We start from the raw sequence: 13,797 nt of genomic DNA on the forward strand, positions 1-13,797 counted from the left end.
ATGCACATGTTAAAAAAAGCCTTAAAAGACCAAATAATACCACAGGAGATCTCAATTTGTTCACAGTGTAGCTTAGTATAAAGGAAATGTCAAGAGCATTTGTAATATCCGGATGTAATGTAAAACATTGTTCTCTATCAAGTTTAAAAATTAGGTAAACCCAACCTCAGATTAACATCAACTTACATATTACACCTGGTCAGTGTTTGACAAACAGAGACAGCCGCAGGTCATAAAACGCATTAATTAGCTGATCATCAGGAATATGAGCTCCTTTATAAAAAATGTTGTTCCGGAGTGATTGTGTTGGCCATTGCTAAGGAGGAATGACATCTGAAGCAAATATCTATCAGGGTTTGGGGATCACTGCCAAACATTTACGAGCTCATTATTCTACTGTGAGAAAGATTATGCACAGGTGGATTCAAAAGAGATGCATAATCCTCACTGCAGGTTCATCTAAATGCTGCAATTCAGGCTCAACAGCACGGCATGTGTTGATATTCATGAAAGCCATTTTAAAAACAGTTTGCATCTTTGAAATTAGGATACACAGAAAGAAAAGTAAAACCAAATCCTGAAAGAAAATATGAAACTACAGCTTTGCAGTGTCCTACTCAAAGTGATTTAATTTTAATGCTGGAACAGGATGATGAGAGAGCTGCACATTTGGGGTGGGCGATATGGACACAATATTTTGAGGTGCTACCTCAAAATATTGGGTTTACCTAATTGTGATAATGATAAATTACGATAAAAAAAAACCTATTTATTACGTTTAGGGAACTGGCCGTGACAGCATGGCTCTCAATTCATAGCGCCACAAACTCAAATATTATTCTTGAAAAACATTCCCATCTGAAATAGGCTTCTTCATGATGCTACCTTAAAAGAAGTGTGATCTATATCACTCCACATTACACTTTATCTGTGTTTTTGGTATTTATTGATGCTCTCGTGGAACAGTGGAGAAAATGGCAAAAATGTAATTTCTGATCATACTTTCAGCTTTGTTTTTTATTTCCCATCAGGAACTGAAATTTATCTTGACAATAAATCAGAATTCTGCTAAGTTTGCCCCATATGTTTTCATGATAAATAATAACTGCTCACCCCTACCCTGACTTTTTAATAACCATTTCTCTGATTTGCTTGGAGAATTCTCACATCTTCAGTCAATAGATGATCCAAACACAATACTATTAAACACTTGAGACAGGTGATCTCTATTCCTGGTGGAGGCTGGTAGCACCAATTGGCTGGATCGCTATTGAATTAAGTCACTTTAAAAGGAAGGATATTTACGAAATCACTTAATTTATGTTAAATATTTTTAGTTATTTTTAGTAGAAAGTTTTCAATTTGACATTAAAGAGTTTTTTGTTGTCAAAACAAACAATTTTGTTGATCATGCTTGATTTGATAAAAGGGTTAAAAAAAATCCAAGGTTGTGAGTAATTTTCACAGGCCCTGCATTTGGGTCTATAAAGGGAGCAAAATATTCATTCATTTTACACATTTAGGCACAAGCTTCAAGGTTTTGGTTGTGATTTTATGTGAATGAACAACAGAGTAGCACATAATTGTGAAGTAGAATGTTGTGGATACATTCTTAAATTGAAATCAGAAGTATTAATTCTTTATAAGGCCACTTTTTGTTTCAATTATATTTGCATATCTTGATCTGTATCTGGAGCTGCTAAGGAGAGAAAACTTTACCCTGTTTTCTGTAAAACACCTCAGGTTCAGTCAGATTTGATGAAGAGCAGCCCTGAACTTTTAGAAACCCTTTAAAGTAAAAATACTTTTACTTTACTTTTTTACAATGACTCCAGGTTGTTCTTTCTCTAACCCGGCATCTTGGGCAGCATTAGGATTGAAACCCTGACAGCAGGTCCATAGGGCAGCATGCGTTATGAGCATCCCGCTGTGTGTGCGTACCTCCTCCAGTGCTGCCAAAACCAGAGGGATGTGCTCCGGATAGAGCAGGCCCTGGGACATGAGAGAGAGACACGTGCGCGCATCCTGCTTCATCTCATCATAGCTCTCATCAATCTCTACTGGGGCAATCTGCGGGGGGAGACAAACACAAGAGTGAGACAGAGAGGCAGGAAGACACACAGCAACGCACCATTTTCAGTAAATGAAGAGAGAAATTGTGTTTAATGGCCAAGTAAGATTGAGTGGGTAATAATGCTGTGCTGGGACCTGTGAGTTGGCATGTGTGTGTGTGTGTGTGTGTGTGTGTGTGTGTGCGTGTGCGTGTGCGTGTGTGTGTGTGTGTGTGTGTGTGTGTGTGTGTTGTTACCTTGAAAAGCACAGGCAGGAGCTGTAGTTGCTGCTGAACAGGAGTGGTGAAGGTTCGCCCTGCGCTCGCCATCAACCACTTCAACACTGCAAAACACAAACATGCTTTTAAATTCACTGATATGCCCACAAACAAACAAACACAGAGAGGAGATTCCACTGGTAAATGACTTGACATGCAAACTCTGAGCCATGGTCTTGCTGCATTAATCTGTTGGTAAAAAAACGGTTCATCTCATTTAGTAAGTAATGACTTGTATAAGCAGATATTTTGTTTGTGCAATGGCGAGTAAAGAACTTGAAAGATTAGCATTTCCCTGAAATTAGCATGGGAAATTAAATGATTCCTTGGTAGATTTGTTTAAATTGTCAATATAATCTACAAAAAACTGAGATAAACAAAATTGATTGAGATTAACAAAAGGAGAAATGGCCATTCAGAAGTTAAAAACCACAGAAATATTTTTCCTTGTTGCGCTGATGGCCACACTCTTTGGTGTGTAAGTTATTGCTGAGGAAAGAAGACTAAGTTGACTATTTACAAAATCACTGAGTTGTTTCAAATAACGATGTTTACATGTGTTTAAAGTCAGAGGAAGCACAAAAGCAGCTATATGGTTGTAGGAAACAGATATGCTTTCAAGGTTGAGTCAGGTTGCTGGAACAGGAAGTTCAATGTTAGCATATAATTAGGAGCTAGACACATTGAAGAGTCTTAAAACACCCTGAGTTAGGAAATTTTAAGGTAAAACAGAAAATATTACCAAGTATTTGTGTTCTAGTTTTTAGTGCAATTATCTTAATGCGCTTGAAACAAGATTAAACTAACTTAGAACAAACTTTTCAGCAAGAAATATTTGCTTATTTTAATAAATAAGTCTTAGCTTATTAGACTTGTGAGAAAAAATGTCTTGCTATAAGTGACATAATCTGCTATTGAAACAAGTGAGTTTTTATTGAAATCAAAAAATTATTGACTTAAAACAAGCTCCTATATCTTGCTAAAAAGTTACTTCAAAGTTAGTTTTGGCTTATTTCAAGTGTACTAAGGTAATTGCACTAGAAACTATAGAAAGTGGTATAACCCGTTAACTACACTTCATGCACAGGCCCAGGTGAGATCAAATACTTTTGATTTTATCCAGTCGAAAGCAGCAGAAGGCTCTCCAGACTAAAATTAAAACTATTCACAGTTCAAATCAATAACAAAACAAAATCCTGCAGCAATTACTGAACTGTACGACCTGTAAAATTATATCTTAAAGGTAACCTCCAAACAAATGAATCGGTGTCCTTCCCCTAAATTGTTTTTTAAATGCTTCAACACACACCCTTGGAATATGCCATCGATCAATACCTCACTACCTTTTCAAAAATGAATTTAAAAAGGTGAATCAATGAGAAGCTTTTAACTTGTGTCATTCAGTCTGTTCCTCTGTTTCAACAAGAGAACAAGCTGTCACGGCACGTTTAGATATTTCCCCCCCCCGTATCCTGCGTCTCATTCCCGCATTCGCATTCTGACCCGTTTTGAGCAGCTTGACAGCCTGGGTGCGCTCGTCCGTCTCCTGGGTGTTCTCCTCGTGGACGTGGTTGTGGATCTCCGGCTCCGACGTGAGGGGCTTGAGCCGCTCCAGGACCCGAGTGACGAATTCTGCCACATGGGGGGAAGAGGTGGGCCTGGTGTGGGGCAGCGCCACGTCTATCATGAAGATATAGGTCAGCACACTGGAGAGAGGGTGGGAAGGCAGAGGAAGAGGTAATATAGGGGGAGAGAAAACAAAGTGGGCAGCTGAGATAAATCTGAGCTTTAAAATGGATGATTGAAAGAGATTATGGATGCATTCACACCAGCGCTGTTTAGTCCACTTTAATCAAACTCTAGTTTGTTTGCCGAAAACCGTACGGTTCGTTTGAGGAGGTGAGAATGCCTAATCGAACTCTGATGTGGAACAAAATAAGCAAACTGTGAGCCGCCTAAAATGGCCTCCAAATCACTTTGGACATCCCTGGCATTATGTGAACGCCAAGTGAACCGGGGACAGCTCCAAAAGCAGGGAATTCTGGGTAAGTATAACCAAAGCAAACATGCAAGTCTAGCACTAGCAGGAGAAATGGCTCGTGGTCTTATACCGGACAAAAGTGAACTCTGACGAGTGCTAAAATCTGATGCTACTCCATTTTGTTTACATTTTCCAAAGAAGTCAGTTGCGCTCATGTCTTCTTCAGAGGTCTTTGTGTCGTTTCCTTCAGTGGTTCTTGATGCAGTGCCACCACAGGTGAGGGGTAAAGAAGGTTTTCAAAAGTGTTTGGATCGTTTCACATAATTCAGTGTGAAAACGAACCACATCAGAGGAAAATTTAACAAATGTTGCAATTTTGCTACTCAGTTGAGTTGAGTCTACCAGACTATCAGGCGTGAAAACACCCAAATTTAAACTTGAGGATCTAATCGAGTAATTACCTTCCTATCCGCTCCCTGACGTTTTTATACACCTGGGTGAGTTTGGGCTCCAGGTAAGCCAGCAGGCGGTGCAGCAGTTCAGAAACCCTCCACTGTTGCTGGGCGAGACCTCCTTGAAGCACATACAGCAAACTGACAGAGACAGAGGAGGAAGAGGAAGAGGAAGAGGAGGGGGCTGTTTTGTTATACTGCGGCAGCATGTGTCAGCTCAGGTTACTACTGCAGCCTGAAATCTGAATCCCAGGAAATATTGTAGGTGACACAAACACACAGCATGTGCATAGTTACTCATACCTGGCGTCCCTGAAGGAGCCGCCCTCCCCGCTCAAGGGGCTCTCCATCAGCAGCTCTAACAGCCAGTGGAGTTTCCTGGGGTCTCTGCCCTCCTGTTGGACAAACACACACACACACACACACACACACACACACACACACACACACACACGCACGCACACACACACACACACACACACACACACACGCACGCACACACACCAGAAGAGTGTTATTTTTATCCCGGCTATCTCACACGGCCGAATAGTTGTCATGCACTCAGCTGCTTTGTGTGTCAGCAGGATTATTAATGTGGAAATGTTTGCAAGCCCTTCTGAGGTTTTTGGTTTTCCTACATTAATAAAGTCAAACAATGTGAGGTTTTCTAGAATAGATCAAGAAAACACATTTATACAGATTAAATCAGACAGAAGGATATTTTCATTTACAAGTTATCACAAAGTTGCATCAGCGTTAGCTGGAACTGTGTACTAAAATATAGATCTAAAGATATTATATTGTCAACAAGTTAATTTCAAAGAATTAAGCTTCTATATTAGACAGATTCCTTACACACATATTGATTCATTTTAAGCATTTATTTCTTTTAATTGAAAACATGAAATTAATTTCTTTTTAATAATAGATATGTCAGCCTAATTAACGCCAGTAATATTGCAACTGCATGATTTTCTAGCCTTAGTGTTAATGACTGCCTGCTAGAAATATGTCAAGTCAGAAGTTTGCTTTTTTTCCATGAAGCTGCAGACCATTAGTATTTATTGGTCTTCGTTATTGGTGGGTTTTGGTGTTTATTAACAGAAAGTCACAAATAACCAAAATTAACTTCAATAGATACTTGAAATAAATCGTTCTGTGTGTGATGAAAGCTTAAATCAATTAACTTTTCAGTGACATTGTAATTTGTGTAATTTATTGAGAGGATAAACAAATTTTCCACCGCAAACACATTGAGACATTTTGCCAAATGGGGAACAACTGTAATAATAATCACAAGAGCAAAGCAGCCAGAACTGCTGAAAATTAACCTGTGACTCATACCAAATCTGATCTTTTCAATTCATGCTGAAAATAACTACATAAAAATCAATTTCTTTCTGAAGTGCAGCCGAGTGACTCACACAGGCTGTGGCGATGCATGTGCCCCAGTCTGTGTAGGTTTCCACAGTGATGTTGTTCAGCGCTGTCCTGATCAAAGGGCAAAGTAGCTGCCATAACCTGTCCACCTAACACAGACACACACAGACAGAGTAATGAAAGTTTTTACTGATATTGACGGGATTTTTTTTTTTTTTTTTTGCTACGGAGAAGCTGTGCGGAGGGGATTTCTGCCGCGCACCTTGCTGAAGCTCCAGTGTTTGCTGCCTCTGATTAGTCCGGCCGTAATCTCGCACAAGCAGCGCTGGGAGCTCTCATGGGGGTTGCTGGCGAGTTGCTCCAGATGAGGCCACAACACTGGCAAGAACGCGTTGCCATAGTTACGGAACAGCCCCTGCCAATCAAACGTAAGCATTCGGTTTTGACTGGTAAGTAGGAAGTTTTTTTTTGTCTTTTTTTTTTTTTTTTAATTAGGCGGAAAAAACAAATTACAGCAGACATAGACAGTAATTGCAGCCTTGGTGGAGCTCGACCTGAGGCGGCATGCTGCGGCACTTCCCCGTTAAATACATGGCAAAAACACAATATCTTACCAAGTATTTTTGGTAGTTTCTTAGTACATTTGAAATAAGACAAAACTAAGTTCAGCAAGAAATAAATGTATGTTTAAGTCAACAATTCCTTAATATTGATTAAAATAAAGTATACGTTTCACTTACAAGACATTTTTACCATGTCATAAGTGAGCTAATCTGCCAGTGGAACTAGTACTTTTGAATAACGAATTATTAACTTAAAGATCTTTTGTCTTGTAAGTCAGTTTTTGTCTTATTTCACGTGTCCTAAGATATTTGCACCAGAAACTAGACTAGGGCTGAAATCATTAATTAATTGTAATTAATGGATTATTGAAATAACTAATTTAGTAATCAATTAATTGTTAAAAAAGACAATTTGCTGAAAAAACTAAATATTTAGAGGAAAAAGTAAAGCCAAAACTGTACAATATATAGATACAACATCTTTGTCTGTAAATATGTTCTACCAAAAGCTCTCCAAGTGGCATAAGTTTTGCGTTGCATTGTTTAAATTCACAAAAGGAACGCTGTTATTGTTATTTTTGGCACTTAATTTGACAAATGTCAGGGACTTGCACCCAAAACGGCCATGTTGATGAATAAAGTGTCTGAATGAGGTCCGTTTGATAACATGTTTTAATGTATTTCTAATAATGTATGAAAAGGCTTATCTAGTTAAAAGACAAATCTGCAGAATGTGGCCATTTTTAAAAATCTGATTAATCAATTAATTGTAAAAATAATCAATAGGTTCATGAATAAGTAAGATAATTGTTAGTTCCAGCCCTGAACTAGGCAAGGCAAGGCAACTTTCTTTATATAGCACCTTTCAGCCAAAGACAATTCAAAGTGCTTGTACAAAAAAGTTAAAAACAACATACAACAAGAAGAGAAATGTCTTGTACAACTAGAAAACCTAACCTGGTTAGATTTTGTGCTTTTGCTCTGTATTTGTCACATTGTCAGTGGATGAGAGGTCAAATTTGTACCTTGAAGAGGCAGAAGCGGCGCGGGTTGAAGCTGTCCTTCCCTTTCCGCTCCTCCAGAGACAGAAACTCTATCAACTGGTCCATGAAATCAGGGTCCGAGAAGTACTCAAAGATGATCTTCTCGCCCTGATTGACACACAAGTGAATGCTACAATAAAGTGCCACAGAGAGATCTTTGTTTTATTGTGCGTGTGTGTGTATGTGTGCGGTGCAGCATCAGCACACACCTCACTCATCTCCTCGTATGGCAGGTCATCTTGTGGCTTTTCGGAAGATGCATAGATCATCATTTCTCTGAAAGAAGCGGCAGACAAAAGAGGCTGCTGTGATTTATAGATAACAACACAAAGGGAGAAAAAGTTCTGGATAGACACACAGTGTCTTCAAATAAGCGGCGAGGATAAATGGATGATTACAAAGTCAGTTACTCAGCATGCAGTTCGCATACCAAGACAGCCAAGCCTCTGCCTATGCATCAATTCTTCTATTTGGGGTAGGCAGTAAGTCGTTCATTCTGCCTTATCTGGGCCGGGCCGTGACAGGAAGTCAGTTCAACCCCCTGCAAGTGATCCACCAACCCAGATCAGTCATCCGGCAGTCAGTCGGACATAACCGTGGCTGCAGAGCCACAAAGACCCACCTCTAATCAAACAGGCACTTGAGTCAATCAGCTATTTTGCTCCTTCCAACTAAGCAGTTAATCCGCCTTCCAGTTTCCAAATCCACCAGCGCAACAATTAGTCATTTTGTATTTACCTCGGCCAGGAGTAGTAGCCCCAGTGAGTTTTCTCCACGTACTGCAGAGAGTCCCACTGCTCCTGGCTCAGAGGCAGGTTGCTGCTGTCATACTGCAGCCAGCAGTTTCCCTCACGATCCCCAACACAAATCCCCTCTGGATCCTTGATCCCACCTAAAAAGAAAAAGAAACCATTATTTTACAACACATGCATTTACATGTCAGCTTAGGCAAAAAGCAGGATGGCTCTGGTTACCTCACAGTGTCAGAGGCAGAATTGCTCTACAAAAAGGACAAAATGGGATATTCCTCTTTTTTGCATGATTAAGGTTATCAAATAAAAGCTGTCACAATATGCGTGTCTATAGATACATTGCAGTTTGACATCATGCAGTGTGACATCAAGATCCAGTTTCCTGCTGCAGGGCAAAACAACTGCTTGTCGACCATGACTACCAATAGTTTTAGATGTCAAGTTGTCAACTCACTAAATGTACTAAATGTAATATATAAAAGAAAAATTCATGCAGTGCTTTCCTATTAATTGTCAAACCTACAACAATTAGATAAAGTTCACAATTCACTAAAAAGTTTTAATATAAAATAGCCAGAAAAAGAGAAGTCGGTCAGTTATGCTAGCTTGACTTTGACAACCTTAACATGCACATGTCAGGGCATCCCTACAAATCCCAGGAGTGAGTCAAGTAGTGTTGCACAAGGGGAATTTCAGCTTGCCAAGCTGCATTTTCTTTTAAATGTTCTATATATGTTCATTAAAAAAATCCACAAATAACTTGGGAGTCATATTACACAGAAAAATCCACAAATCCACAGCTATGAATAGGTGGGAATCCATTATGGTTTCACAAATTACGCAAGACTCAACATTATGTTATAAAACTTACTTCTGAAGCCCTTTTCCAACAAGAATCAAGTATTCTACTTCTAATTTGATCGTGGATTTAGCTTGGAGCGTATAAACTCACTGATATCCGAAGGCTTAACAGTCACTTTCTTTCTCGGCCTCTTCAGCTGTTTCAGGATTCCTGCCATGGCTGAGATTGAGACCTAGCAGAAAGAAAGGTTAAACTGATTATCATAAATGTTTAAATGCTTAACAGTTTCTGGATCACATACAGAATGTTAAATCTAAATTTATCCCCTGTTCTTAAAAGCCCAATAAAAGAAGAAAAAAAAAACACAGACATACACACAAAAACACAGATGTCTAATGCTGAATTTATCTGATGGAAATAACAATAAAGCAAAACATGCATGTGAATTATTTATTGTGTTACAGATTTAAAGTTCATTTTTGTGAATGAGTACAAATATCACTGGGTTTTACCTTAGCAGATATCTTTTGGTTATATTCCTAAACAAAGCTATCTAGCATATCACAAATATAATTCAGACATTTTGTTTTAACATCACAGCTAAACTTTAAATCACCTTTCTGAATCAAAATCCGTGCTTTTCAGTACAGGCTTCTGCTCTGTTGTTGTACACTTTTTGAAATCCAGAGAACCACATTTCTCTTTTTAGTTGTCCTTCACAGTCCTTTATGTTTGTTTTCTTTTTCTCTTTGCTACATTAGTCTCCTGAAAGTTTTGGCATATTGATCAGTTGAATGCTTGACTCTAGATGGATGACTGTTATGTGAAATAAGAAATAATGTTTCTTATTTTACTTCTTCAAGATTAAAAACACTATGGTGCAATATCATCTAAATTGACTTGACTGGAAATATCCCTAGCAATGCCTCTTAGCAGTAGTAACAGATAAAAACATTGTTAATTTTAGCTGCATCATATTAAAAATGTGTATAGTTTGAATGTTAACAATATTGGCTTTGTGCTTCCATTTTGAATTCTATTGTATTACATTATTTAAGTCTTTGGATATTATTTTTAGGTTTTGTTTATTAGAAATCACACAGCATCATAAAGATGCAAAACTTTTTCTCTAGATGTGTAATTCAGGTAGAGGCTTGCCCCAAAAGTAATGCAGTGAAAGTTCAGGAAAATACTGACCAAGGGGGCTGAATATAAATGCCCACCACACTTTTCAGATTCCTTTTAGAAACAACTGTGAAAACCAAAAGATTTTTTCCTTTTATGTCACAATTACAAACTACTTTGCGTTGGTCTTCCACAATAAATCCCACCAATATATATAATCATTATAATGTGACAAAATGAAACCCCAGGGTTATAAATACTCTTGCAAAGCAACACAAAATCAGGTTATTAGCAAAGAGTAAAATGAGCACAGGTCCCACATAACTAGAATCTACTGACATTTATAATTGATTGATTTATCTGCTTTTACATGTATTTTCCCCATGTTTCTGTTGGCAGAGTACCTTGTTTTTAAATTTGGTTACTTTTAAGCAAGTTACAGCCAACAAAGGAAGAAGAGGAGGACATTTACAACTTGCAAGAATAAAAACCAAAAGCAGAAAAGCAAGAGAGTCGTTGAGTAGCAGATGTGATCTGGCTGAGTTTGGCCATCTGCTGTGCTGCTGATAAAATGCTGATGCTGCTGCTTTTATGCAAGATTTAACTGGTATTACTGAATTATGATCAACAGCTGTTAGTGGCCATTATGAAACAAAAGATATAAGGTGGATATACTTTGCTGCTTTGTTTCTTCTGCTTCTATCATAACGGATGGGACAAATCATGTCTGTTTCAGTAGAGTTTGCTGTAATATTAACACTGATTTCAGAACAGGATCCGGAGTTTTAAGAGTTTTATTGCTTTAATGAAGATCTGCATTTTTGTCTCAAACCCTTTCACTGGTGCAAACTGCCGAGCAAATATGTGTAAATAGCTTCAAAATAAAATTTTCTATTGCATTTAGATACATTGCAGTATAAAAAATTATAAAATAATTGTCTTGCAACATGAGATTTCTTTCCCAAACAGAAAAAATGTGTGAAGATCTTCAAATCAAGGCCGCTTAGAAATCCCAAGGTCAAGGTACAAACAGTGAGGTGATCGCTCCTTTACTGAAACTGCTCCCAGAATGCACTACTTCCCATTGTAACTGCTATTGTAGATCAGGTACGTATAAGCCTAAACTTAAGACTTATTTATTTGAGTATTATTTATATATATTTTACATATTCTCAATGTTTTGCTGGTGCTTATTTTTGTCTCTGTGTGTGTGTGTATATATATACATTTTGTTTCAATTTTGTTATAAATTAATAAATGTTGGATTTAGTAAAGCACTATATAAATCAATTTTGATTAACTAAGATAATAGGTTGTTTTTTTTCTAAATTTAGTCATGATCAGATTGAATTAAATTTTAATTTATCTCAGCCTTAAAACACATTTCTATCAGTGCAGGCCATTAACTGTAGAATTGACTGCAATTTTACTGGTGTGGAACTGGGAAATATACAGTGCAATGTCAATAAAAATTAACTGAGTAAATTTGTCTTAAACAAAATTGAAATGCAGTAAGTGTGAATCACTTACTCTATAACTTTCTCTGCACCCAAGTGTACACACATAATTTCCTGCCACATAGTATCTGATATGATCTAACATAATAAACCTTGGATAACGCTTTGCTGTGTGTTATTAGATATTATTTACTGCTGAAGATAAATGTAATGAGATCTGTCTAGAATAAACTTTATGATGTTAGTATGAAAGCTGAACATCTGTGTTTAAACTATGTCATATAACACCTGAATCTGTATGTGAGAGTAGATTTTCAATATCTATGCTGATAAGGTGCTCTGGCATAAGAAAGTAAAGGACGTTTATGTTTCTAGGCATCATGTTCCAGCTGGAAAAGTAGCACCTAAAAAGCACTTCAGCCACCTTATTTCCATTTTTATAACCTGAGGGAAAAGCAGATACCTGGAAAGTGTTTAGATTCCATACACCATGAAGAAAAACACAATAATAAGACACACACAGAGAGATGCAGACCTTGCGTATGCTAATGGAGTCATGAACAAGGGTTTGTGTGAAGTAGAGGACAGCATCAGGTGGAAGAGGATGATCGTCTCGCAGAAGAAGAGCCAGCAGGTCTGTGGCCATGTGCTCAAACTTCCAGGGTCTGAAACAAAAACAGATATATAGACCACAGAGGCAAAAGAAAGTAATTTCAGGCAGCAAAAAAGAAATTCTCTGTGAAACACAAAGCATATTCAGGTGAAAAAACATTTTAAATGAACATTCAACTACACCAGCAAGAGCCAATAAGTAGGATGGCAATTATTCCAGAGGGTGCTGTGGTTAAATAAAAATCTACCAGTAGTCAATACAAAGGACTGTATTTAATGTTTCTTGGCAGAATATCACTCATTGCTGGATGAATTTCTATCATGGTGACTTTCATTAGCTACTACAAAAATATTTTCAAGCACTAGAAATACTGGACGTTGATTAATAAGGATCACTTAATTTTTGAAGCAATTGCTCAAGAGAGTTTGAAATGTATACTTGTTATCTTTCTTTAGCATCTCATTTTGCTGCATTTCTAATGCTAATGTGTTATTTTTACTCCTCAAACTTTTAGCTGCCTAAATGATTGCCACATGGTAAAAATCTACAAACAATCATCTCCATAACTTTTGAACTTATGAAAGTTTTCATATCTCACTTCCTGTCAAAGCTAGCTGCAGTACTCATGCTAACAATGTAAAATGCAGTAAGTGTGAATCACTTCCTCTTTATTGTCATTTCCCCCCTTAATGATTGGTGATAGAAAAACAACAAATGAATTAGAAGCCTTCTAAAACTTTTAAAATAAGCATTTATAGGAGTTTTTCTAGTTTTCTTATTTTCTGCAGGGATAATGCTAGCATTTATGTAGCTTTCTTTTGGCCATGATTGCCTGCCTTAATGGTTGTCATGTACCTAAAGTCATAAAATATGTATATAATCCACAACTTATAAAGTAATGGCCAACAACAGTTTTAATCTGCAGCTGTTCTCAATAACTCTCACAGCTTCTGAAGAGCTAATGCTAGCATTTATGTAGTTGTGTCTTCTTATTTCTCCAAAAGTTTCCTTTTGGAGAAAGGAAACTTCTTCAAAATTAACCTACCAGTACTACTTTTGAAGAAATGTCTCACTGAGGTTTTAAAATGCTACTATTTTGTAACTTCCAGTTGCTTCTAGCTTTTCCGGAGAGCTAGCCCTAGCTTTTATGTATTTGTGTGCTCCAATTGGCAATTGCCTAAATAGTGTTCATATTGTAAAAAAGCTGTACTCCGGTGAACTAAAATCACCACGGTTCCTGTAATAATGCTAGCATTGCTAATGCTTGGTAACAAAAAAAAAAATGACATTACACTATTAA

General features: G+C 37.5%; 1 protein-coding gene across 1 annotated transcript in view; it reads right to left on the reverse strand.

Moving 5' to 3' along the window:
• Window positions 1-13,797, reverse strand: part of LOC102228252 (proteasome activator complex subunit 4B-like) — a 49,272-nt gene that overhangs the window by 8,225 nt on the left and 27,250 nt on the right. The window contains exons 32-43 of the mRNA XM_005794779.2: window positions 12,420-12,549; window positions 9,453-9,534; window positions 8,487-8,640; window positions 7,958-8,024; window positions 7,731-7,856; window positions 6,405-6,557; window positions 6,187-6,291; window positions 5,066-5,157; window positions 4,772-4,903; window positions 3,833-4,035; window positions 2,309-2,394; window positions 1,942-2,070 (exon numbers count right to left, since the gene is read on the reverse strand). Of these exons, the coding sequence (XP_005794836.1) occupies window positions 1,942-2,070; window positions 2,309-2,394; window positions 3,833-4,035; window positions 4,772-4,903; window positions 5,066-5,157; window positions 6,187-6,291; window positions 6,405-6,557; window positions 7,731-7,856; window positions 7,958-8,024; window positions 8,487-8,640; window positions 9,453-9,534; window positions 12,420-12,549 (1,459 nt within the window). The remainder of the gene's footprint in view (window positions 1-1,941; window positions 2,071-2,308; window positions 2,395-3,832; window positions 4,036-4,771; window positions 4,904-5,065; window positions 5,158-6,186; window positions 6,292-6,404; window positions 6,558-7,730; window positions 7,857-7,957; window positions 8,025-8,486; window positions 8,641-9,452; window positions 9,535-12,419; window positions 12,550-13,797) is intronic.

This window comes from Xiphophorus maculatus, chromosome 10 (assembly GCF_002775205.1).
Source record: "Xiphophorus maculatus strain JP 163 A chromosome 10, X_maculatus-5.0-male, whole genome shotgun sequence".
NCBI classification, from domain to species: Eukaryota; Metazoa; Chordata; class Actinopteri; order Cyprinodontiformes; family Poeciliidae; genus Xiphophorus; species Xiphophorus maculatus.